Source organism: Hylobates moloch, unplaced genomic scaffold (genome assembly GCF_009828535.3).
Source record: "Hylobates moloch isolate HMO894 unplaced genomic scaffold, HMol_V3 SCAFFOLD_1, whole genome shotgun sequence".
Taxonomy (NCBI): Eukaryota; Metazoa; Chordata; class Mammalia; order Primates; family Hylobatidae; genus Hylobates; species Hylobates moloch.
The window spans coordinates 183,238,188-183,265,702 of record NW_026652276.1 but is presented as its reverse complement, the minus strand read 5'-3'; the positions used below and the strand labels follow the sequence as shown (position 1 = coordinate 183,265,702).

Sequence of the window (27,515 nt, the reverse complement as noted above, 5' to 3'; positions counted from 1 at the left end):
TTATAAATTTTCTGTATTTATGCACTTCCATTACACAGTTACATTGCAAGTTTTTTAAAAACATAAATGGAATGTATTATTCTGACAACTTGCTTTTTTCATGTAACAATATGTTTTGGAGAGCCTTCTGTACCAGTACATTTATAGACTTCTTAATCCTTTAAGAGCTGTATCAATTTCCAAAAACTTACTGATGGGCATTTAGTTTGCCTCCTACATTTAGGTAATATAATAATCCAATGAACCTTTTACATAAACCTGTGTGAATTTGTGCAGATATTTCTGTAGAATCAAAACCTCAAAGTGGAATTTCTAGGTAAATAGGTGTGCAAGTATCAGAAGTCTTTAACTCCAAGCGTCAAAAAATCTTCCCCAAACTAGCTTAGGCAAAAAGACAATTAGTGGCTCATGAAATTGAACAGAATGGGGTGTTACTTCAGTATTGGCTTGATCCAGAGCTAGAAATACACATTCTCCTAGCTTTCTGGGTTCAATACATTTGTCAGCTTCCACACAATAGAGCTCCAAGTTCTATTCCCCAAAGCCACAGCAATTCCAACCCAGTGAATTCACTTATCACCAAACCCAGTGGAAAAGAGAAGAGTCCATGTCCCAAATTCCCAGCAAAGTATTCTCTTGTATCCAACCAGTTTAGGTCATGTTCACTCTTGTATGCACTACCAGGGAAGTCCTACATGACAGAAGGTGGGAGAAAGAGATGGAAGAGGGTGAGGAAGGAAAGCTACTGGGACCGTGCGTATGCTTATCCCATTACTTATGCTAATGGAAAGCATAAGTAATACACTCCTTCCCATTTGCATATTGCGGGGTAAGACCATTAACTCAAAACTTGAGGTAGGGGGGCAGGGCAAAGTGGAGTCAACCCACTTGTCCCTATTGTTCCCACCAAGTACAGTTTTAAAACCCTGGACATACATTTCTTAAGTTTCAATGATGACTCTAAAATGCAGAGAGAAGGCAGCAGACTTTTTAGGGACCTCAGATCCTGATGAATGACACAGTAGTGAGTTCCCTGGGTTTTCCTTTTGTGTCATATAGCCTAGACTCAGAGCTAAAGAGGTGAAAACAACAGAAATACCGATGGGAGCGGACAAAAACAAACACACACCCATGCTCTCTAGCCAAAGGAACTGGAAAGGGGAAACATAGCAAGAGAGAAACCTTTTTACTATAACCACCCTAACTCCAGTCAAACACCACAAAAGAAAATGCAACCCCACTCCCATCTCTACCAGCAAAGGCTGCATGGGGAGCTTAGATTCCCACCTTTGCCCAGCTATAACAAGGCAGCCTTCCCCCTTCTGCGAGAAGAGTATCAATGAAGACCAAGTAGGAAATCAGGACTTTCATCCATTCCCAGTGGTAAATAAGCTTTCCCCCACCAAGAGTGCCAGCAAAGCCACATGGATCCTGGACTCCCACCCAGACCCAGTAGTAAAGAGGTCCCTCTCCACCTCCTCACTGGGATGGTGTCCAAGGTGGCTGAATGGGAAGCCAAAACTTTCACTACCACCCAATGATAACCAGGCCTTCACCTACCTTTCCCCCATCCTGCTCCTCTGCTGTGGTATCAGTGGAGGCCAAGTGGGGAGACTGAAATCCCACCTCTGTCTAGCCATAACAAGACACTTCTCTCCACTGGGGTGTCCAAGTAGGCCAAGTGGGGAACCTGGACCTTCCCCCGGCACAAGCAGTAGTAGCAGTAGTAGGTTGTACCACCAACCCCGCTAATTCCCCAACAGGTAAATTATCACAGGAGGTATACTAAAGAGAAGACTTAAATAACATCCAGAGTTTCATAATGTAGTACTCAAAATGTCTAACATACAATAGAAAACCTCATGTCATACCAAAAACCAGGAAGATCTCAAACTGAATGAGAAAACAATAGGCACAAGCACTGAAATAACAAAGATATTGGAATTTTCTGACAAAGATTTTAAAACGGTCATAAAAATGCTTCAATAAGTAATTACAAGCATGCTTGAAGCAAATGAAAAAAGTCTCAGCAAGAAATAGTATAAAGAAAAATACAAATGGAAATTTCACAACTGAAAAATACAATTACCAATTTTTTTTTTAACAAAACTTCCATGGATAGGCTCAACAACATAGTGCAGAGGACAGAAGAATCAGTGAACTTGAAAACAATAGAAGTTACCTAATTTAAACAATAGAAAATCGAAAAATAAAAGAAACAGAACCTCAGTGATCTGTGAGACTATAACAAAAGATCTACCATTCTTGTAATCAGAGTCTATAAAAAGAGAAGAGAAACAGATTGGAACTTTAAGAAAAAATATTTGAAGAAATATTGGCTAATGACTAAAAATGTCCCAAATTTGGCAAGATACTACAGATTCAATAAGCAGAGTGAACCCCAAACAGGGAAAATCCAAACAAATCCACACCAAGACAGCATAATCAAACTTCAGAAAACTAAGGAGAAGGAAAAAAAAATTTTCAAAAACAGCAAAGAAAAAAGTGACATCTATATTGGGGTGGTGGGGGGGGAATTCAAAAGACAGCAGATTTCTCATGAGAAACCAGAGAAGCCAGAAGGAAGTGGCACGTTTTTCAAGACAGGAACAAAAAAGAACTATGAATCCTGAATTCTATACTTGGCAAAATTATCCTTCAGGAATGAAAAGAAAAAAAGACATTCTCGGATGAAGAAAACTATGAAAATTTGTCATCAGCATACCTACCCTAAAAAAATGGCTAAAAAAAGTTCTTGAAAGAGAAAGGAAATGATAAAAAAAGAGGAATCTTAACATCAGAAAGAACCATAGAAAGAGCAAATATACAGGTAAACACAATAGACTTTCCTTCTCCTCTTGTGTTTTCTAAATTATGTTCGACAATCAGGGCAAAAAGTATAACATTGCCTGATGTGGATCTTAAAGAATGTATAGGAAATATCAAAGACAATCAAAAACACAGAAAGGTAAAGAGACTCAAAAGGAGATAATAGTTATATACTTCATTCGAACTGGTAAAATTTCAACACCAATAGATCTTGTAGTGATGGAGTAACTCTTTCTTGATTGCAGTGGTAATTACAGGAATCTACACAAGTGATGAAATGGCATAGAACTATATGCACACATCCTACTGACATTAATTTATTGGTTTTAATATATTATCCTATAGTTACACAAGATTTAACAATTGAGAGAAACCGAGTGAAGAGTACAATAGGACATTACTGTACTAGTTTTTCAAATTTAAAAAATAAAAACTTTTAGAGAAGGATGGGTAAGCATTAAGACTTAGACACTGTTATCCCATCCTGAAGCTCAATTACCAAGAGAAAGATTTTTTTTTTCTCTTGATGGCACCATCTTTCTCATGGTGGCACCTTTCCAAGGAAAAATATAGTACTTGAAAAGAATTTTAGGTCAGACGCGGTGGCTCACACCTGTAATCTCAGCACTTTGGAGGCAGAGGCAGGGAGATCACGAGGTCAAGAGATTGAGACCATCCTGGCCAACATGGGAAACCCCGTCTCTACTAAAAAACAAAAAAAAGAAAAAAGAAAAAATATATATACACACACACACACACACAAAAGATTAGCTGGGCATGGTGGCACACACCTGTAGTTCCAGCTACTTGGGAGGCTGAGGCAGGAGATTTGCTTGAACCCAGGAGGCAGAGGTTGCAGTGAGCTGAAATGGCGCCACTGCACTCCAGCCTGGCAATAGAGTGAGACGCCGTCTCAAAAAAAAAAAAAAAAAAAAAAGAATTTTAAATCTAGATTTGGTATACAGATCCATTCCTTCAATAAAACCATCAAAAGGTCAGTAAAAAAAAACATATGGGCTGTAAGGGTTGTGCTTATGTGGAGAAGAGACAGGAGAAGGGGAGGGTTTGTTTAGCAACTACGGTTCAGAAGAAAAATTTGCCTGTTTACAAAGCTAGTTTAAATTTCCTATTAATTTATCCTTTGGCCAATTTCTTTTCTGGACTAATTTTCACATTTTGGAATTCAAAGCAGCTTTGTCACTGGAAAATTTTTGAAAAACAGCCACTCTGGAGGGAACCCATCACTATCAATCCATTGAAAAACATTCGCTGCACTCCTACCACTCACAGGCAGTAAGCTAAAGGTGACAGGGATGAAACACATTGGTATGCAAAGCGCTCCTACTGTCAAGTGCTCACAGTCTTGGGAGAGAGGAATATGACCACAAAAGATAGCAGCAGTCACCACAACTGGATTGACAGAAGACAGACTACGGTGTCTCCTCTCAACCCATCTTTTTAGAATACGTGCCACACAGAAATTAAGCTAACAATTGCACTGAAAACTTGAGATTTTATTCTCTTTCCCTAGACTGTGTATTGTGAAAGAGTTTATGTTGATCATCACTGTGTCTCCAGCACCTGATAGGGAAAACATTCAATACTTATTTGTTGGATCAGTGAATGGGTGAATGAATTAATGAATAAAGGTGAAAGGGGTGGAAGAAGGGAAGAGAGAATTAACCAAGCAGCATATTGGAACTCTGAAGAGTAAGGTGACCTGTAAGAAATTTGTGATGGATAAAGGACATTTAAGTTCAAAGATGTCTAATATTCAATTCTAAATTGTTTTTACATAGGCACAAAATTACTCCCTCCCATTTGTTCCCAGAATTAGACAAAGCCTGTCACATCAACCAACGCCTTAGGTGAGTAATTTGGGGGAAAAAAATAAGGAAAGGGGTTCCTTGTCTGGATCACTAAGAAATAATGAGAAACAAGACATGTGAAGGTTAAGCAGAAGCAGAAAGAGTCAGAAGTCATTATACGATGAACTGGGAGTACACAAATCTCAAGGAGGACACTGGACCTCCTACTTTCTTACAGGATATTGAATAATTTGTTTGGGCCAATTTTACTTAAATCTCAAAGGTCTAAGAGACTTCACCTCACTTTTTGGTCCAACAGTCCTTGCATTTTTTGTTTAAGATAAGAGGACCAAGAGATCGTTAAGGGAGAAGAGAAGGAAAGCAAAGAAATATAATTTTTTAGAAAATAAAGTTGGTATTCCCACTCCTAGATACACATACAAAAGAATTAAAACATAGCTATGTATACAATAGTGTTCATAATAGGCGAATATTAGAAACAGGTGCCCATCAACAAATAAATGAATAAAACTGTTGCATGTACTGTGATAACTGATTACAAGAATTGGAGTTAGTCTGTCATACTCAATCGAGTTAAATCAAGAGATCAGGAGAGGAAAAGAGAAGCACACAGGGCACAAGTGCCTGCCCATGTACTGTGCAAGCCAGCTGCCAAAATACCAAATGCCATAAACTTAAGAACAGCTTCACCTAGTAGCTGCTGAAACAAACCGCCATGGCTCTAAAACTAGTTTTACCTACTGCTTTCACACACCAATGAGATCTTGCCAGCTCCTGGAAACTTTCCTATTGCCAATGAGTTTTCTTTCAAAGCCATGTGTAACATTTCTCTTTCTGATAAAACCCCCAACCTTTCTTAGTTCTTTGAACATCCAAAGACTACCCTGGTCTGTGTGTATGCCTCAAATTGCAATTCTGTTTTTTCAAATAAATGTTTAGAGAACAAGAGAAAATAAAGTTGGAATTTATATCTAGAAAAAGGAGGAGACAAAGAAAACTCTAAAGGCAGTAAAGTAACCAATGAGTAATCTATGATTTTTACCTCATTTTGTCTGGTTTGACAATCATATAATCCAAAGACGACATTTCCCTTATCATCCTAAAAAAAAATTAACCAGATGTTTATTAAATGTCATAGTTTAGGAAGTTAGAATGTTACTAGTTTTAAAACCAACCTGCAATAACTCAACCTTAGCAGTAAGCACTCTAAAAGAAGCTTTCTGTGCCTGTCAGAGGCGGGACTGAATCCAGTTCAGCTAGTCATTTGGGCTCAAAGAATGAAATGGATCAACAGTGTAGAGCTCAGTGAATTTGGGTAACTGTCTAGTAGCACTGAGCATGGTGAAGGTGTAAATCTTTTTATACTTCCACTTATGTCTTTGAAAATATATACATATGATAGATAATAGGGATGGCTAGGACAAGTCCATAACATTCTTTTAAGTAAAACATTGTGAATCACACAATTCCTTAAAGGTACCATTCTAAGACACAACTTAAAATAATCATTTTTACTTTAAAAAGTACAATGACATAACTGCGCAAAGCAAACTGGCCATTTGAATTATTCATGTGTGCCTATTAAAGTTAAACTTTCCTTAGAACAGTTGACATTGAAAACACATTGATAAATAACAATGCTTTACGTGCCTGTAGTCCTAGCTACTGGGGAGGTTGAGGCAGGAGCTCAAGGAACCTACTTGAGCCCATGAGTTTGAGGCTGCAGTGAGCTATGATTGTGCCACCACACCCCAGCCTGGGTGACAGGACAAGACTCTGTTTCTAAAAACAAAATAATAATAATACTTCAAAAGTCCTAACATACCTACGTCTGAAGAGCATAATCATATTTAATATTTTCTCCAATGATAAAATGTTAACATATTAATTAGGTTTAAACATTTTTACTTGGCATTTTTTGTCTAGAAAATGAAATTGTTCATTGATTCAAAATTTGAGTATTATGTCAGATATACCCGTTTAGTTTTATTTTAAAATGAAGAAACATTTAATACTAAAAAAAATTTTTTTTTTTTTGAGACAGGGTTTCGCTCTGTCACCCAGGCTGGAGTGCAGTGGCACAATCTCAGCTCACTGTAACCTCCACCTCCTGGGTTCAAGCGATTCTCCTGCCTCAGCCTCCTGAGTAGCTGGAACTACAGGTGTGCGCCACCACGCCCAGCTCATTTTTGTATTTTATGGTACAAACGGGGTTTTTGCCATATTGGCAAGGCTGGTCTCGATCTCGTGACCTCAAGTGATCTGCCCGTTGCAGCTTTCCAAAGTGCTAGAATTATAATTGTGAGCCACCATGCCCAGCCTAATACTACTAAATTTCAATCACTTTATTCAGTCTCACACACACAAAGTCATATGTTAAGATTAAATGCCAACAAGTTTATTCATTACCCTTCAATAAGATACAGTATAGAATTCTGTAAAAAGAGAATATAAATGATTAAAAACAGTAAATTTTACATCTTACCACAATAAAAAAGAATACAGACATACCTTATAGGTATAAATAATATTTCCATTTCTTTCAACATTTAATACACGTAAGCTCTCATAATCGTTTTCTAAAACATCTGAAATGATAATAGGAGGTTAATACTCAGCAGAAGATGGTTAGAAACATATCTAACCAATACATTAGTGAAGGAAGCCAAATATAAATATATACTAATAATTCTATTATATAAAACTTAAAAACAGGCAAAACGAATCTCTTTTATTAGAAGTACAAACAGTAGTGACCTTTAAGGAAGGAGAAAGCCACAGTCATTAAGAGGTATCTCAAGTGAGCCTTGTTAGGTGTTGGTTTTGTTAAATGTTTTGGGTATACTGATATACTCTGTAATAACTCACTGAGCTGTATACTCTTTTCTGTGTGAACGTTATACAATACATTTCAAGTATCTATTAGTTTTTGCTTTATGCATTTTGAGGATACATCATTAAGGGCATACGAATTTGGAATTGTTATAGCCTCCTGGTGGATTAACCACTGTTAGGCTCTAAGCTGAACTGCCAGGTGTCTGAGTACTCAATTGAAACAAGATTAAAAAGTTAATATTAACTTTTTAACAGTCAAGCTTTTAATCACTTACTGTGATGCTATAAAGCAAGAGGCTAAACAAGAGAAAGTGCTAATGTCCCTGGTCCATTTTCTCCCCATGGAATGGTGCCGTTAGCCAAGGGTCAGGTGAATCAGCACAGATATGGAGCTCTCTTCACTATCGAGGGACCCTCCCAAAAACGTTCTTGCAGTATCATGCATACAGGAGCCTAGGGTAGGGAGAGGGAGAAGAGCTAGGAGTGGAAAAGTATTTCACTGGAGTAGAGAAAAAACAGTCTTTGAAGCTCCCCTCTCCCCGCTACTAAGGTGGTTTTAGTGGTTTAGAGGCACCTGAGAAAGGTCTCTGCTAAAGGCCTCTGATAAAGAGGCCTCTAAATGAAGAACCCCGGGCTAGGGATGCAGCTATCTATAAGAGTATGGCTGGCCAGCAAGGGCCTGAATCACAGCCACAACTCATTTCAGAGACTACAGGGCATTGGCCACACACCAAGTTGGATTTGGGGAGGGCAGCTTTCTCCTGTAAGGCCTGTCAGATAAAGTCTTTGTAACTGCACATAGTTGGGTCTGAAAAATTACACATAAGTTTTTAAAATAGGAGCTGGATTAGCAACCCTTTATTCATTATATAATGTCCTTTATTTCTAATAATTATTTTTACTTTAAGGTCTACTTTGTCTGATATTAGTATAACTACATCAGCTTGGTTAGTGCTTGCGTAACTTTGTTATCTTCCTGTGTCCTTATACTGAAGATACGTTTTATAAGCAATATCTACTTGAGATTTTTTCCTCCAATCTGACATTCTTAATCTTTTAATTGGGATATGCAGTCCATTTACATTTAATGTAATTACTAACATATTGGGTTGATATTTATCATATTACTATTTGTTTTCTATGTGTCTCACCTGTTTTACTACTCTTCTGGACTAAGTTTATTATTTCATTCTATTACCTATTAACTTATCAGTTATATGTTTTTGCTATTCTTTTATTAGTTATACTAAAAGTTATAACATGCATCCTTGACTTATTATGTTTTAGTATTATGTGATGCAAAAAAAAATCTGAAGCAACTGAAACTCTCATACATTGTTAATGGGAGTATAAATTGGAAAACTGGCAGTATCTAGTGAAGCTGAACACATGACTCGGCAACTGTACTTGTACATGTATCTTCAAAAGAAATATATATATAGATATTTAGCAAGGGACACATAAGAATGTCTATAGTGCTGTGGTACATTATTGCCCAAACCAGAAACCCAAACTATCCATTAAGTGAAGAATGAATAAATTGTGTTATATCCAAACAATGGAATAGTACGAAACAATGAATTAATATTCTGCAATAACACATATGAAACTGAGCAAAAGAACCTTCCCCACCACCAAAAGAAGGTACAAATTGTATGTTTCAATTCATAAGCAAGTTTTCAATAATGGGCACAACTAATCTACAGTGTTAGATAAGTGACTGTTAGAGAGGAGCATGAAGGACTTCTGAGGTTCCATTATGTTTTCCTTCCTGTTCTGAGTCTTAGTTGCATAAGTGTGTTTCACTTGGTGAAAATTAACTAAACCTGTGAACTTATAACTTGTCTACTTGTCTATATGAAAGCCCTATTTTGCTGAAGGATACACAGACTCTTTACACAAAACATTTAACTTATAAGTTAACTGACCATCTTTCTTCTAAAATTTTAGGATATTTCTCCTAATTCTACAGTTAAAGGATTTAAACACTGGTAGATTCAGCATTGTAATTATCACTAATTGGGCAGAAGCGTGTATTTTCCCAATTTCCTCAAAAGTTATCCAAAATTATGGCTGGCACAGTGGCTCACGCCTATAATCCCAGCACTTTGGAAGGCTGGGACAGATGGATCACTTGAGGCCAGGAATTCAAGAGCAGCCTGGTCAACATGGTGAAACCCCATCTCTACTAAAAAATACAAAAAATTAGCTGGGCATGGTGGTGCACACCTGTAATCCCAGCTACTCAGGAGGCTGAGACAGGAGAATCGCTTGAACCCAGGAGGTGGAGGTTGCAATGAGCCAGGATTGAGCCATTGCACTTCAGAGCAAGACTCTGTCTCAAAAAAAAAAAAGAAAAGAAAAGATAAATTGCTTAAATTTAACTCATTTTTCCCATACAGGAATAGTTTTTACATGTTAATTACATTGATTACGACAAATTCTAATATTCAGACAAAACATATGCAAACTATCTGTAACTCCACAAATTTCTACCTGTATTCCTAAAAGGAAAAGACAAGATAAAAAAATAAGGATAATTGGTGAGCTGGACACCTGCACTGGAGCTGGAGGTGGGAAACATTTAGAAAGAGGAAGAGCAGATTTCACTGAGAACTTAGACATCATCCTGAGATCTCTCTTCCCCACCCCTCACAAGCAGCAGCTTCGTGGGTCTCCTAGGGGCAGGGCAAAGTGTTTCCTATACATGGGTATAAACGTTTGTCAGTATATTGACATGTATATGGAGCTGTCAGACTCACTTCACACTGAAGGATAATAAGGATAATAATTTGGTCTCTTAGGAGACTAGGATTTAAATAATCAGTTTATGGGCCAAGCATGATGACTCATGCCTGTAATCTCAGCACTCTGGGAGGCCAAGGTGTGAGGATGGCTTGAGCTCAGGAGTTCAAGACCAAACTGGGCAACACAGCAAAACCCTGTCTCTTAATAAAAATAAGCTTATGGCTAAGTAGGCCTTCACAATTTAGAGAGTTCTCATTTCTATCTCATCTGCATTGTATAATGTATTCCAGGCCTACTATACTTTTCAATGAGATAATGATACTTGACCAATATACAGTGAAAAGGTGGCGCAGACTGAACTCAAACCTAGAAAAAGGTAAACAGAACAATGGGCTGAGTGTTCTGTATCAAGCTTACAATGAGAAAATGGGCAATTACTCAAAAGTCCTTTGAAAGGTAGATATTGTAGACATCTAAAGAGAATTTCAGTGAGTTTTTTCATCCTGTACATGACTCAAAACTTCTGGAATGCAATGTGTCAATATTTTGAGAAATATTTTTTTTCTTTCAAGATTATAAGTATGCTATCAAATAGAGCCCTGTAGCAACTTGGAAGACACGGAAGACACACGGACATAAAACTGTATTTATTATCCAGGGAATGTCACTACAGATTAATTATGTTAATGAGGCCATCAAACAGGCTTTGCTGTTTGATACCAGATACAGCAAATGAGATAATAATGTGTCTAATTGTGCCTAGCCAGTATTGGTATTTAATAAAACTTTATCACTGAATCTTCAAAAAAAAAAAAAAAGATTATAAGTATGCTAGGAGAGATCGTCGCAAAAGTATACTTAAAAGGTTTTGGCTAAGATAAGAACTCCTTTACAAGAAATCTTGCTAAATCCAATTTACTTGCAAAAGCATATCTGTTTTCAGATTACTATAATACTAAGAGAAAAAAATTCTCCAACAAACGCAGATTACAATAAATGGCACTTTTTTTTTTTTTTTTTTTGAGACGGAGTCTCGCTCTGTCGCCCAGGCTGGAGTGCAGTGGCGCGATCTCGGCTCACTGCAAGCTCCGCCTCCCGGGTTCAGGCCATTCTCCTGCCTCAGCCTCTCCGAGTAGCTGGGACTACAGGCGCCCGCCACCACGCCCGGCTAATTTTTTGTATTTTTAGTAGAGACGGGGTTTCACCGTGGTCTCGATCTCCTGACCTCGTGATCCGCCCACCTCGGCCTCCCAAAGTGCTGGGATCACAAGCGTGAGCCACCGCGCCCGGCCACTAAATGGCACATTTTTATCCCATTAAACTAGTGGTTCTCAACTCTGGCTGTCTTAAAATCATTAAGGGAGCTTTTAAAAGAACACCGATGCCCCAAGCCATACCCAGGATATTCTGATTTTATTGAGCTGGTGTGGAGCCCACTCTCTGGTGTATACGTATGTGTTTTAGATTCCCTGGGTGATTCTAATGTACAGCCAGGGTTAAGAACCATTGAACTACCAATGTACATTATATATTAAGCAATATTTGTTAGAGGGCATAACTTGGACCATCTTATAACCATGGTAGACAGAGAGTTGAAAGAAATAAAAATAATGTTTTCATGGGAACATTAGGTAATAACTGCAGGGCTGAATAACCTGCAGTTAAGTACACAGTTCACATTTCAAGGACATGTGAAATAGACAAATTTGGTAATGCTGCAAATCCAGAGACCAATGTCTCACCACATACTATTAAGCCATCAGCTCTTCCTCCCTGGACTAGTTGCCCACGTCTTAACACACCCTTTTAAAAGAAGTATTCAGTAACCTCTTTGCTTATTCATTCTGACTCTTCTCCCAGTACTTCATCACTGGAAAGTCCAGAGGAAGAAGTTTTGCAACTTCAAATGAGGAAATGTGGTTTAATTTCACAGTTTAGTATACTCAGTGCTCATGAATAAAACAATGTAGCATTTTGATAGATACTTGCATAGGTAAACCTATAAAAGAAAGGAGAGTACCTAGATATTAAAGGTATTGGCAAGGCATAGCTCTTGTAAAACAAAAGCTGGTTGGCCAGATATTCTCATTTGTTTCAATCTATTATTTGTCAAACAAAAGTGATTTCACTTTACAGGTAGAGGGTTTCTCAAATGTGTACATTTTATCCCAAACTGCCATGAGACAAAAATTAAAGTATTTGTCTTCCCAATGACCACAAGGAGAAAAATGTCATGCAGCCTTATACAAAATTTTGAACTCGTTCCTAATACATACATCAAGAGGTGATAAAATATGATTATACCTATAACTTCTTATTCTTTAAATAATTCATATAAATCCTCAGGCTCAAGATGACCAGTTATTATAATTCCTAAACCTATGCAGTAAACATTATGTGATTTATATTTCATATTCTGACTAAAATGAAGTTAAGAGAGAGATAAGAATTAGAAAAGGAGACTAGGAAAGAATTAGCGGAAAGAAAAGTAAAAAGGACAGATAGTGGCAAGAAAATAGTTAAAAAAAAAAAAAAAAAAAGGGAAAACAATGTGATTAAGGTAACCCTCTGGCCCCCAAATCAATCTAGGAATACATAGGAGGCAACAAAGAAAAGTATTATTCTTGAATCAGTCACTTGGTAAAATATACCACTTCCCTGGCAAAGATTACAATATTTGAAAGACAAGTCAATCTGGTGTATCATAAATCCAAGACTAATAAAAGCAGGCAAGAAAATCTACATCCTTTCCAGTCTTAAATATTGACATTTAAATGTTAGAAAACTTACATATTGCAGATCTTATTTTCTTGAAGATGTGATCAATCCCAACAAGGGATTAAGCATGGGATACAAAAGTCAACATGTAAGATCTATCTATTATAGTGCTATATACCAGCAATAGTTACAACATGTCATGTTTTTAAGTGTGCTAGTTATGAGAGCAACAAAAAATAACCTAGGATGAAATCTAGCAAAACATGTGCAGAACCTTCATGGAGAAAATTCTAAGACTTATTAAGAGTCATTTAAAAAGATCTAAATAAATAATGAGCTATATTTTGTTCATAGTTGGGAAGATCCAATATTGTAAAGATGCCAATTCTCCCCAAGCTGATCTATAGAGGCAATGCGACTAAAGGAAATCCAAATCAACTTTTTTTGTAAAATCTGACAGGCAGATTCAAAAATATATATATGAAAAAGCAAAGCGCATACAATAGCTAAGACACTCGTGAAGAATACTAAGGTGAGGGGACTTACCCTACCAGTTATCAATACTTATCATAAAGCACAGTTATTAAGATGTTGTCATGGCCGGGCATTGTGGCTCACACCTGTAATCCCAGCACTTTGGGAGGCCAAGGTGGGCGTATCACCTGAGGTCAGGAGTTCAAGACCAGCCTGACCAATATGGTGAAACTCTGTCTCTACTAAAAATACAAAAATTAGCTGGGTGTGGCAGCATATGCCTGTAATCCCAGCTACTTGGGAGGCTGAGGCAGGAGAATCGCTTGAACCCGGGAGGCGGAGGTTGCAGTGAGCTGAGATTGTGCCACTGCACTCCAGCCTGGCGACAGAGCTCGACTCTCAAAAAAAAAAAAAAGTTGTCAAGTTGAGATTATGAAACAAAATAAACTCAGAAAAGGAGACCTACGTAAGGAAGCTTGATGTGACAGAAGTGGCTTTGTTGTGAGAACTAAAAGGACTATTTGGTTGATAATAGTGAAACAATTACTTATTAATATTTTTTTAAAAAAATTGGACTCCTATAAATCACATAAAAATAAATTCTAGGTGGATCAAAATCAAAAGGTGAAAAAGTCATAAAGCTTCTAAAAGTTAATATTAGAAATGTCTTCACGACTTCAAAACAGGGAGGATTTAAGAGATCCAAAAAGGTACAAACTATAAAGAAAAACTAATTTAGACTACATTAAGAACTCCTGTTTATCAAAAGCACCATCACAAACTGAAACAGAAGTGACAGATTGAGAGAAAAATATTTGCAACACATGTGATAAAGAACTAGAATCCCAAAAACATAACCTCTAAAATAATCAATTAAAAAAATAGGAAAGTGGACAAAAGGATGAATAGACATTTCACAGGCAGGGAAATTCAAGTGGCCAGTAAATACATAGAGATGCTCAACCTTGGAGCACTATGAAATAATTAATCCTACCAGTGTGACAAAAAAAAAAAAAAATTAAATCTGGAACTGTAAAGGGCTTGTGAGAATAATGAGTATCAGAAACATTTCCACGCCACAAATCGGAGTGTTAATAAGTACAACACTTTGGAAAACAATTTGGCACTGCCCAGGAAAGACGAAGATGTGCACAGCCTATGACTTAGCAACTCCACTTTTAGACGTACATTCTAGAGAAACATATGCCTGTGTGCACCAGGTGGTTAGTAAGAGTACTGACCATACAGCAAACCCCAGAAACCCCCCAAAAGCCACCCACTGGAAAAATAAGTTCGGTTCCCCAGGAAGCACTCTAAGACAGGGTTTAGTACCCAGTATGTTCATCAGGGAGTGGGAAAGTGGGATTAACACCCTTAAGAGGAAGGAGAAGGAAGCAAGTCCTGGTAGGGTGAGAAGTCCAGTAGCAACCCAGGCCCAACATCCTCAGGTGACCTTGGGTCCCCCAAAGAGGAAGCTTCAGAACTGAAATGGAGTTGTCCCATGTTCAGTCAAAATGGCTCGGCCTTTAAAGCCCACTCAATCTCATGTGGTCCATACCCAAAAGGAAGTGAAGTTGGGTAGGGCAGCCCTCTTGCCAGGCAATCCCTGAAGGGGCTGACAGCTGAAGACTGCCTGCTGACTATACTCATAGCACCTGGGACAAGCTCTTCTTTGAAACGAAAATCTAAGGGGTACATCTCCATGTCCACCATCATGTTGAATTCACACGATGGAACACTATATAGCATTAATTAATACAAATTAATAACCTGCAGCTAGCCAGTCAATATGGGTAAATCTCACAATATTGAGAAAGAAAATAAGCAAAAGGAATGCATACAGTATGCTTTAAAGTTCACAGGCAAGCAAAATGAAATATTTTGCCCATACATATAGGCTAAAACTACAAATAAAGTCAAAGAAATGTTAAAATATAAAAATGTAAATAGTTGCTAACCTAGGAGGTGAGGACGAGAGAAAGAAATAGAATCAGAAAGGAGCACATAAGAGACTTCAAGAGTCTTGACATTGCTCTATTTTTAAGCTGGGTAGTGGATACACGGTTTTGCTTTGGTGGTTTTTTTTTTCTTTTATCATTTACAGCTACCTGTTAAAATATTCTTCTATGTAGTTGTTTTGATTTTTAACAAATATCTTCTTTTATTTCAGGAGAAACTGTTTTCTCAAAAGTTCAACCCAGAACCAGGAGCAAATGCAGTAACCAAATCTGTTCTCCTTCCTCCTTGACCCCTTGTTGACCAAAATGCTTACAGGCACAGAATTTCCATGGCTGACTTAGCCCAGCTCTCTGTTTTGCCAGGAATATATCATGCATATTTCATGAGAATTACTTAGCACCTCTAAGAAAACTTCAATTGTATTTGTTGATGTAAAAATATTAAGGCTTCAAATTTAAAAAGCAAGTATGCATAGAGGAGGCATTACAATGGTATAGTAATTCATAATTTACATTTGAAAAGCTAGAACTTTGAAAGGATAATGATTTCCACAAATGTGTGTAGTAGCTGCTGTGCTAGAAATGAGACAGAATCCCAGATTTCCTTGCCACTGCTATAAATTACAGAACAGGAATTAATTTGTGTGGGGGTATTTTTGAGCTACCACCCACTGGTGATTATCAGAGGTGATAATTCTCTTAGTGTAACAGGGCTAATATCTTACCAAGGTATTTGCTCTGAAAGAGCAAAATATTACCAGTATCAGAAAAGCTAGTATTTCCAGAAAGTACCTTCTGAGGATCTAGGGCTGTTGTTTAGTGGAAGGTCAATACACAAGTTTGTATTTCTTCAGAGATGAGCGAAAGATACAAGGAAGCCAGGTCCCAGTGGGTCACACACAGCTTTTCAAGCACAACACACATTACGGAAACATAAGACTGTGGCATTTCACGCTCATCTAACTTCTCATTTGCAGACACCTGCCATTTAGCAAAATAAAGTGGGAGTCCAGAAAAAGGAGTACTTGGTGGTAGAAGACAGAGCTGCCTGTAGTATTTCAAAAAGTTAAGCCTTCAAAAACTTTTCAGACATTTGGGCGACATTTTTTTTTTTTTTTTTTTTTTTTCTTTTGAGACGGAGACTTACTCTGTTGCCCAGGCTGGAGTGCAGTGGCGCGATCTCGGCTCACTGCAACCTCTGCCTCCCAGGTTCAAGCGATTCTCCTGCCTCAGCCTCCCGAGTAGCTGGGATTACCACGCCCAGCTAGTTTTTGTATAAAATTCTTCCTTGATCACCCTCTCCACCTCGAAAAAAAGTAAAGCCTTACTAAGCATGGCACTAACGCAAACTCAATGTATACGCTACACAAACATATAACTCCTTATTTGGAGCTAATAATATTCCAAACCAAGGAAACCTACAAATAATTTCGCTATAGTCGTAAGAGAGTGTGAAGATACAAGATAGCAACTTGATATATAACTCACATCAAGAAAACTTTCACCAGCGTTTAAGGGAAAGGAGTTGTAGATGTGGGTCATTTAATACCCACTTCCGAAAAACCCACTTCCAAATTCACTGAAGTGGACAGCTCCCTACACACAAGGTGAGACCTACGGGCATCATTGCTTTGAAGCTGCATTTAAGCTCTGAAGCTCCAACATTTACAGAAGACTTTAAAAACTCTGTGAGAAATCACAAAGTTCCCCTTCTTTAAAACAGATCAGTGCTGGGAAAGCTCACAAGTCACTTTCACTCCCTTACCGAATCATCGAAAAGCCCAGAGGTGGCGGGGCCGGGAGCCGAGCATCTCGCGCGCAGCCCCAGCCTGCACAGGTGCGGAGCACGGGGGCGGCTGGGGCCTCTCGCCCCCCCGCGCGCAGCCTGGAGGCGGCCCCTGCCCTCTCGCGCCTCACCGCCGAGGCCCGTGTCCCCTCAGCCACGGACACGGTTCAACAGACACAGAATCACGTCTCGCAAATGTGGGGACAAACTGTTCCACTGTTAGGTATAGGGTGATTTGCTTGGTGGTCACGGATTCTTTCTCAAAACGTGAAGCTTCCAGGAGCACCCCTGTCTTGGCAAAGCCCCTGCGCTGCCGATGAACCCCCCGGGAGGTGGGATGCGACAGCTGAGCTGAGCACGACCCTCTGCCCTCGCCGTAAGGTGATGCCGAGGGAACCGCCAGCAGCCCGGCCCCTCTGCCAAAGGCGAATTTCCGCGGGCCGGCAGCGAGCCAGGCGCCTCAGGCCCCACCGCGACCTGGCCCAGGCTCTGCCCCCAGACTTTCCGCCGTGGCTGGGTGAGGGTGGCAAAGCCAAAACAGCCCTCCGAGGAGGGGAGCGGCGCCCTCGCACCAGCCTTCCCAGGGCGGCGACGCCCCGGGTTGCTCCCCGCCGGGTCGGAGTCCGGGGGCTATGAGGGACTCCCACTCCCCGCCCCCACCCCGCCCCGACGCGCGCCTCCCGCACCTGCGCTGCCGCTTCCGGCCCCGCTGGCCTCGGACACTGCCCGCTGCGCCCGCAACCACGGGAGCACGTCCTTTCCGAGGTCGAAGTCGGCGACCAGGCGGAGAGCCATCGCCCGGACACGACCACCGGGCGGCTCTGGGTCCCCGCACCGCGGGCATTCCCGGCCCCGCGTGGCCGCCTCGCCCTCGCGTCCCCGTGCCTGCCCCCTCCTTCCTCTCCCCCGCCCCCTGCTGCTTTCGGTTCTGCGGCGCCCCGGCCTGAGAAGCCCCGGCACCGCCTCCTCCCGGCCAGCGGCCCTCAACCGCCGGCGGCCCGCACCTAAGCCGGAGCCGGGCACGGCGGGTAGCGGTGGGGCGGGGAGGACCGGGCGCCTGGACCAGGCCCGCCGGGGCGGGAGGCCTCTGCGCGCACCCTCGGGGCTGACGATAGAGGGCTCAAGGACGTGGGCGCTTCAGGGCCCTGGCGAGGCCGCTAGCCCAGTGGCTTCCAAACCTGGAGGGTCTGCCTATTTTCTTTATTCTCCAAGTGCAGCGAAGTGTGGAAACCACTTGGCTTGAGAGAGCTGGGTCCTCTGGAGCAGTTCAGGGTCACCACAGAAGTAGGCCGTCTCTTGGGCCTATTCGCCCCAGCTTCGAGGTGGTGGTGCTTTATTAGTGTTATTAAGGTAATGAGTAGCAACTGGGAGCGTGTGACGAAGGTGGTCCCATTGTAAGAGAAACGCTAAAAAAGGTTAATGCGCTTGATACAAACAGCGTCCTTTTTGCCTTTTAACTCTAGTACATCTCATTTGATGCCTTGAGACATGAAAACTGAATCTTAAGTCTCCACGCAAACCCTCTGCCTCCCACCAGGGGCTAACAGAGCACTCTGGAAGGTGCTCGACAATTACTGAAGAATGAGTGAATACAGTAGTAAAGAATGCTTTTTCACATGTTTCCCGAAATTAAGGTCTGAAAACTACTTGTATTGACGTCATCTGGGGCACCGTTTTACAATGCAGACTCCTGATCTCTAGACCTGGACGAGACCAGAAATGTGCATTTTACCCAGAGCCTCGGGCGATTCTTAGGCTTACTAAGTTTGAAAACTACTCCAACTAAATGTAAAAGAAAGTCTTGAATTTTTTTCCCTCCTAGAGACATGTTTCTCCAACTAAGGTAGTGGATGATTTCAGGTAGAACTCCATTACTCACCACCATATACAGAGGAAAGTCCTCCCACCTGGGAAGTGCATGCAGATTTAAGATAAATGCCCAATGAAGCTGCTAATATTATCAGTTAATAAAAGGAAGGCCACTGGAGCCCCCGAGGAGCTAATGCAACTACTATTTCGTATCAAATAAGCTTGTTGCCTTTGTCATACAGAAACACTGTTTGCCAATTTTTTAAATTCAATACATTTCCATTGTTTTTATTTTTGCAGTTAACTTCTATTTTTGCCAGGCAGGACTGATTTTATAGTCAAGCAGTGATGATATAAAAAATTCTCTTCAAATTAAGTGAAAAAGCGAATGTAAAGAAGGTGAGAAATAATAAGATAATAATAGAAAGATGTGGCCAAAATCATGAGGGTGCTATATGAAGGCATGTGTATCATTTAGGATTATATTCTCCAGAAGTTAATAAGAACTCAGATTAACAGTAAATTAAACACACAAGTTGTATTCTGTCACCTATCTGGAGATGGGCAGAATAAAGCTCTTAGGGCAGGTTCCTAATTTATCAGGGACCCAGGCTCCTTGCAGCTCTTTGCTCCACCTGATCTTGAGTGTACCCTTGTCCTCATGATCAAAGAGGGTTGCAGAAGCTTCAACCTTCATGTCTGCATTCCAGAAATCAGAATGGGAGAAGAGGAATAAAAAGAGGATGCTACCTCTCTTTTAAGGATACTTCCCAGAAGTTCTACACAACATTTCTACATATGTTTCACTCACCAGAATTTAGTCACATGGCCAAATGTAGCTTTCAAGGGAGGCAAGGAAATATACCTGGCCAGTGATGTGCCCAGATAAAAATCAGGACAGTATTACTAAAGAAGGTGGGGAAAGTAGATATTCAGAAGCAATTAGAGATCTCTGTCAGAGTATGATACCCAATTCTGGCCACTGAGTTGTAAGGAAACCTCAGCTATGACAGATTTCTCTATTCTTAAAACAGACATGGGAAAAGATGGTCCCTTTCAGTCTTTAACTATTTCGGGGTCTAGATATGATTGCTGGAATTTCAGCCATCTAGCACACTGAAAATGGAGTCATTGGAGTCAGGAGAGTCCAGAGAACTGCAGAGAAGAGAAACCTTGGTAAATTATTTTTGGAGCCATCCTCTGCCCTTTCTGATATTAGAGATGTTGAATTTCCTATTGTTTAAATGATACTAAGTCAGACTTTTACTTGCAACCAAGGGTTCCAATTTTAAGGAGTGATCATTTCAAAATTTAGGGCACAGGCCAAAGAGCACTATAATAATAGGTTTTTTTTTGAACACTTATTAGAACACATTCTACATTTTGTATTGTTAACATAAAATGAAGTTATGTGGAGGGAGTAGGCTTACAGGAAACAGCTCAGATAAGCAAAAAGAGTTTGTTGCAAAGCCCTGAAAACCTAAGGGCCTCTGGATTAGATCACCTGAAAGTCATTCTACATATTATGTAAGCCAGTTTGAGTTGAGTTTTCTGTTACTTGTGCCAAAAGCATCTTAAATCAGGGATTTTCAAACTTTAATGAGCATTCAACTCACCTAAGGATCTTGATAAAAGTTAGATTCTGATTCAGTAGGGTGAGGTGGTGCTGAAGAATCTACATTTTAACGAGTTTCCAGGTCACACCAAAGCTGCTGGTCCACAGATGACATTTTGAATAGCAACATTCTGCTACTTAATAAGAGGATCTTTCCACCTCTGTATTGCTGCCTTACTGTCCACCATAGGGAGGGCCAAGTGAGGATATGCATGAAAGGGCTAGCTTTGAAGATATACCAGAGCTAAAGGTCTGTATCTGGGGAGAAATCTAAAATGGAGGTAAATATTGATTCCAGAAGTTTGAACCATGCCATGAGTCACAAGTTCTAGTAGCAAGCCACAGAGAATCAGTAAGCTAAAGGGAGGAGATAAAGGTGCTTACACTATAGTGGAGATGCAAGCACAAGGCAAGAAAAGAGGTGAAGCAATGCAGTGAATCAGAATCTTCAAAATTATGATTCTTGTGCACACTGAAGTTTGGGAAGCACTGGTCTAGCTATCTGGTGCTTTAAATGGAGGTGGTTTTCTTTCCTTCTCTTCGTGACTGGATTACTGAGTTTCAAGCCTGTGTTGATTTGTTGCAGAGCAGAGACCTCACCAAGATGCAGTAGGCAATGGGGTAGAGGAATATGAGTCCTCCGAAACACTCTGTGCACAGCACAACACAGTGATCCTAATAAAATAAATAGGCATCCTAAATCAAGGTGATCTACTTTACATATGTTCACTAACTTTTCAGGGTTCTTCTTAGTATAATTTCAAGAATAGTATTAAAGATGTACACAAGAGAAGATGAAAACAGTTGTGGTTTTTCTAGAGAATTTTTAAAACTACATAAGATGTTCAAGATGAATAATTCCTGAATTGCCAATTCCAAGTGCTGTTATAATAAAGATGTCTTTGCAGTCATTTCATAGCAGTTTTTAATTCTGTCCTAAAAATGAAGCACATTGACACCCTACATATTTTCTTCATCTAACGGTTTTATTTAGATATGTTTTAAAATAGAAGATATAGTCCTATTTCTTAACAGTTGCAAGTGGAATTCCAAGGACTATCCCAACTCCTAACTGTTAACGATAGTTTTCTGTGGGGAATGTAACTCAGTGAAGGTTGTTTTTTTGTTTGTTTGTTTTTGTTTTTGTTTAACCTTAGGCACATGTTAGCTTTTCAATTTTAAAAACTAGCTTAATTTTTTAAAATGTATCTTCACTCAGATTTTGACTATAAAATTATTGTTCAGCCTTTAAGGGACCATCTTCCTGACAACTTCTGCTAATTTTTGTCCTGTGTAGTTACATAGATGGCTACATGCTCAGGGCCGTCATATATTGTTGTTTTTTGTTTTTGGCTTTTTTTTTTTTTTTTTTTTTTTTTTCGGAGTCTCACTCAGTTGCCCAGGCTTGAGTACAGTGGCGCGATCTCGGCTCACTGTAACCTCTGCCTCCCGGGTTCAAGCGATTCTCCTGCCTTAGCCACCTGAGTAGTTGGGATTACTCAGGCATCCGCCACCACACCCAATTAATTTTTGTATTTTTAGTAGAGACAGGGTTTTGCCGTGTTGGTCAGGCTGGTCACGAACTCATATTGTTTTTATTTGTTTTCTTAAAAAGCTGACACTGAGTTTAGCAATGATTAATAGAATAACTCTTTAAATCTGCTTGGTTATTATTTATGATGTTAGAGTGAAAGCACTCATCCTGAAATTTGTTGAAAAGAAGACTGACACAGATTTTTTTATGGAAATTTTCTATGGAATGATAGCCCTATGACTTGGCAGGAAATAAAGAACTGCCATTTAACAAGATGGGCTAGACAACAATTCAAATATTCTAAAGGAACTATATCTGATTTAATCAAAGGAACAAGGAAGAACTGAGGTGAAAATAGAGTACTAAACATTTCTGAGAGTAAGAATGCTTCACTAATTTCCTTTTAAAGTTTTGTTGATGAACAAATATTAACTGTATGGAATTACTATATCTCAAATAGAACAATGGAATGTACAAAATATAAAGAGATCATCTGAGAAATACATAATCATATGAAAGTTATGTTGCCATCTATGATAACTCATTTCACAGGATAAATGAATACATGGATTTTAGTATCATTTGTAATGACCAAGAAAGAAAGGATGTTATATTCTATATCAGTCAGAAAACACTCCATTTTAAGTGGCTTGATTCTTCTCTTATTAAAACTGTATCATTTTCAAACAGAAACTTAATCTTGTGACTTCCACATAAATGTTCTTCCCCTTTCTTCCTGTTCCTTCCTACTTTTCACCCTTTATTCCTTTCCCTTCCCCTTCTAAACAATTCCATCCTAAAACTACCAGATTAGACAAAGAAAAGCAAGCCTCTGCACAGGGGTTTGGAGCAAGGTGTCGACCAAAATTTGGATGTCAGAACTCAAGCAGGGAGAAGAGGTTATCCTTGGGGGATGGGGTGGGGACTAGGGAATGGTCACCCAGCATGAGATGTCAGAGTCTAACTAAGTAGGATGAGAAGGGTGTCCATGTGGGTCACGTGGGTGGATGAGTGGGCAAGGAGTGGTTGTCCAGCCTGGGGTATCAGATTTCACGTGGCTTAGAGAGGGCATCTGCCAAGGATGGGAGTGGCAGCTAAGACGAGGTTGAATTATTTAAGTGAATATATTAAGAATAATGTGACCCATGTCTCTCACTGGCAGGCAAAAAAGTCACAAAAAAGAAAAAAGCTGTAGTGTTGGATTGGAATTATAAATATTGGGGTAAACATAGTTTTTATTTATTTTTATTTATTTATTTATTTATTTATTTATTTATTTATTTATTTTTGAGATGGTGTCTCACTCTGTCGCCAGGATAGAGTTCAGTGGTGCGATCTCGGCTCACTACAACTTCTACCTCCCGAGTTCAAGCGATTCTCCTGCCTCAGCCTCCTGAGCAGCGGGGACTACAGGTACATACCACCATGCCTGGCTAATTTTTGTGTTTTTAGCAGAGACAGGGTTTCACCATGTTGGCCAGGATGGTCCAATCTCTTGACCTCATGATCCACCCACCTCCGCCTCCCAAAGTGCTGGGATTACAGGCGTGAGCCACCATGTCCAGCCAACATAGTTTTTAATGCATAGATGATGATAGGGAGATAGAGGGGTAGATATCATAATAAATATGCATATGCATGTATGCACATACACACATATATTATTTTGTTCTGTCCACTGAACATCAGGGAGCAGCAATGCCCCATCTCAATCAACACATCTGGCACAAAGAAAGATGAACCTGGAACACCTTGTAGTGCCAGAAAGCAAGAACATGCTCAAAGAACCATAAGGACATGTCAGAAGGACACAGGAGCCAGTGTGAATGAAACCCCTGTCGCAAAAATTATAACAGTGAGAAAATTATGACAGTGAAAGAGATCTGACCTAATTGACTCCATCTTGCTTCAAACCTCCAAGCTGTCCTTGTTCATTCCTGGATGTAGGCCAAACTAACTTTGAGAGGAACTTAACTTTAACTTTGAAACAAAGATGATAACAGCCTTTTCCCAAAACATACCCCCTTCTTGCCTGGGGACCAGACTGCCTTTGTAGGACTAACAAGTTAGATACAAGATCAGAAATTATGGTTTAAGAGTCATGCAGCCAGAAACCCCAAGATCACTAACCACCCCAATTGCTCCTATAGATAACATTAGTATTGTAAAACCCAATATTGGTGTTTGAGGTCTTTTTCAGACCTTCTACTCCATGGATCAGCTGGTCCCACCCAGATCGATAAACTGGCTCATCTGGTCTTGCAGCCCCCATCCAGGAACTGACTCTGCACAAGAGGACTACTTATGATTTCATCCAACCTGACCAATCAGCACTCCCCACTCCCTGTTCCCCGACCCACCAAATTATCCCTAAAAACCCAAGTCCCTGAATTTTCAGGGAGACTGATTTGAATAATAATAAAACTTTGGTTTCCTGTTCAGCCAGCTCTGCATAAGTTAAACTCTTTATTGCAATTCCTATGTCTCGATAAATCGACTCTATCTGGGCAGGGCAAAATGAACCCATTGCGCAGTTACATGAAGGAGCTTCCAGCTGGCCAGATCTGGGACAATTTAAACATCAAAATACACAATGGCAATAAAGAAGTATAACCTATTAAAACAAGAAACCATAAGTCCATAGGAATATAGATACATATATATGTATATGCATATGATATCTGTATATATACAGATATATATGTATTAAAATATATACATATATTAAAATACATGTAACATATGTATTAAAAATACAGATATATACATTGAAAGTTTGAGGAACAGGACATCTAGTTTCCAAATACTATCCCACAAAATACTTATTAAGCCTGCTATATATCACTTTAATTAAGTGAACATCATCAGTAACAGGACAAATGGAAATCGTAGGATACAACCACTTCCAGAAATGAATAACCTTAATCTAATCATGAGGAAACAGCAGACAAAACCAACTGAAGGACATTCTACAAAATAACTAAGCTGTAATCTTTTAAAGTGTCAAGATCACGAAAGCCACTGAAAGACTGATAACTGTTCCAGAAAGGAGACTAGAGAGACATGGCAGCCAAATGTTCCACATAATCCTGTCCTGGATTCTTTTCCTACAAAGGAAGGGGTCTGAGGATTAGGTGGTAGTACTGAATCAAGGTTAGTTCCCTGATTTTGATGTTTGTACTGTGGTTATATACGAGAATGTTCTTTTTTTTAATAGTTTTTTCAAGTCAGATGGGTGATGTCCCAACATTGTACCAAGATTCGAGGGTGGCACATGTCACATGTGAGCACGTGAACACCCGATCATCATGCTTATGAACTATGAAAGGATCAGAGAATATTCCTGTTTGTACAAAATACATCCTAAAGTATCTGGGAGTAATGGGACATCAGATCAGCAGTTATTCTCAAATAGTTCAGAAAAAAATGTTTCCTATATTAAACTCCCAACTTTTCTGTAAGTTTGTGATTGTTTCGAAATGCAAAAAAAAAATTTTTTTTGAGACAGGGGCTCTCTCTGTCACCCAGGCTGGAGTGCAGTGACATGATCACAGCTGACTGCAACCTCCACCTCCTGGGCTCAGGCAATTCTCCCACCTCAGCCTCCGGAGTAGTTGGGACTACAAGTGTGTACCACCATACTCGGATAATTTTTTAATTTTTTTGTAGAGACAGGGTCTCACTATTTTGGCAGGCTAGTCTTGAACTCCTGGGCTCAACTGATCCTCCCTCCAGGTCCTCCCAAAGTGTTGGAATTACAGGCAAGAGCCACCATGCCTGGCCTGAAATAAATATATATACTTTTTTTTTTTTTTTTGAGACAGAGTCTCACCCTGTCGCCCAGACTGGAGTGCAGTGGCGCAATCTCAGCTCACTGCAACCTCCGCCTCCCGGGTTCAAGCAATTCTTCTGCCACAGCCTCCTGAGTAGCTGGGACTACAGGCACATGCCATCGTGCCTGGCTAATTTTTTGTATTTTTAGTAGAGACAGGGTTTCACCGTGTTAGCCAGGATGGTCTCAATCTCCTGACCTCGCAATCTGCCTGCCTCGGCCTCCCTTGCTGGGATCACAGTCGTGAGCCACTGCACCCAGCCGAAAAATATTTTTAAAAATCATAAATGTTATCAGAAGGACTGGTATTTCTGAAGTCTCATAAAATTTTTTTCTTTCTCCCCCACACAAGGAACTATCATCTCCTATTGTGCTGTAGGCAAACTTTAGTGACATGGGTAAGTTTGATTTAAAACACTGAATTAAAAGATGCAAGGGCTTTACATTAGATTGCATTTTCCCACCACTGTACTGCAAACCCCTAATGAAATTAACCGCATTTATTGGCCTTGTGCTGTATGAATTTAATTCTCCAAAACTGGCTGAAATAAGCCATAGTCAAATAACAGGAGAAGCTTAATGAAAAGTATTATTTTTACCTTTTAAATGACTGTCCTTTCCTCTATAAGAAGAAACTTCCATTAACTGGTCTCAGGAAAAAAATTACTAAAATCAAACTTTTTTTGCAAAATAAACATATGACTTAATTGCACAGGGAAATTGATGACAAAGAATAAATAATATCTATTACAGAAATATTTTCATTAAAATATACACATTGACTTCCTGAAATCCTTTGTGAATTTCATGAGTAGCACTTAGCCATTTTAAAAGAAATGTATGACAGATATTTGTGTGTGTGGCAGATTTTTAATGTCCAACTGCCATGTGTTCTGTACATAGATTTTTTTTTCTCAAATTTCTAAGCACAGTGGAAGCCACCAGAGAGAATATCTGAAGCAATTCATTAAAATCTTGGCAGCCAGACCCCAGCTCCCGCTTTCCCTGAAAGCTCCCTTTAATGAAGCTGAACGCTGTCCCAGCAATTCCCTCCACAGAAGACCTACTGTCACCACCTCTGGAGGGGCAATTCCTGGAGGAACCAAGTCAGCCAATTGAAGGTTCTGAATAAGCAAAAACTAAGTAAATAAATTACCATCTCGAAAGTGATGGGTTAGTGTGCTCTTTTGAATGCCCCGTAGGAAAATAAATTTGATTAAAATTAAATATTTTGTTGTAAGATGTAATACTCAAATTCAGGGGATTCTGGTGTGCTTCTGGAGAGTGTCAGTTGTGGGGGGAGGAGGGAAATGCCAGCTGTCCTATGGCTGTTAAATCACAAGAGCTTATTTTCTTTGATAGGATTTTACTTTGAAAATATGTTGTAGGTGATCATAAATGAAGGATGTGCCTCCTTGCTAAGAACATTACATTTTTCTGCCGTTTTCACCTGTTTGTGGCTTTGCATGTTGTTTTTTTCACTGCTGTTCCCTCCAGCCGGTTTTGATAATGAGGGCTGGGAAATTTTTCCTGATTCCAGTGCTCCAC

The 27,515-nt window shown here is 39.7% G+C and overlaps 1 protein-coding gene, 1 long non-coding RNA gene and 1 other non-coding gene across 6 annotated transcripts in view; 1 reads left to right on the top strand and 2 right to left on the bottom strand.

The window, feature by feature from the left end:
- The window catches only part of GSAP (gamma-secretase activating protein), a 99,685-nt gene extending 81,640 nt beyond the window's left edge, over window positions 1-18,045 (bottom strand). For all 4 annotated transcript variants that reach the window (XM_032761253.2, XM_032761255.2, XM_032761254.2 and 1 more), the window contains exons 1-3: window positions 17,864-18,045; window positions 7,170-7,246; window positions 5,701-5,757 (exon numbers count right to left, since the gene is read on the bottom strand). In XM_032761253.2, the coding sequence (XP_032617144.1) occupies window positions 5,701-5,757; window positions 7,170-7,246; window positions 17,864-17,972 (243 nt within the window). In that variant the 5' untranslated portion in view covers window positions 17,973-18,045. The remainder of the gene's footprint in view (window positions 1-5,700; window positions 5,758-7,169; window positions 7,247-17,863) is intronic.
- LOC116814182 (uncharacterized) lies at window positions 16,834-27,133 on the top strand. Its single transcript, XR_004371198.2, has 5 exons — window positions 16,834-16,998; window positions 23,451-23,548; window positions 25,137-25,288; window positions 26,320-26,365; window positions 26,900-27,133. It is a non-coding gene; the product is annotated as an uncharacterized LOC116814182 (long non-coding RNA).
- Window positions 25,361-25,466, bottom strand: LOC116809951 (small nucleolar RNA U13). The gene has a single exon (XR_004370110.1). It is a non-coding gene; the product is annotated as a small nucleolar RNA U13 (small nucleolar RNA).
- Window positions 27,134-27,515: the final 382 nt, after the last annotated feature.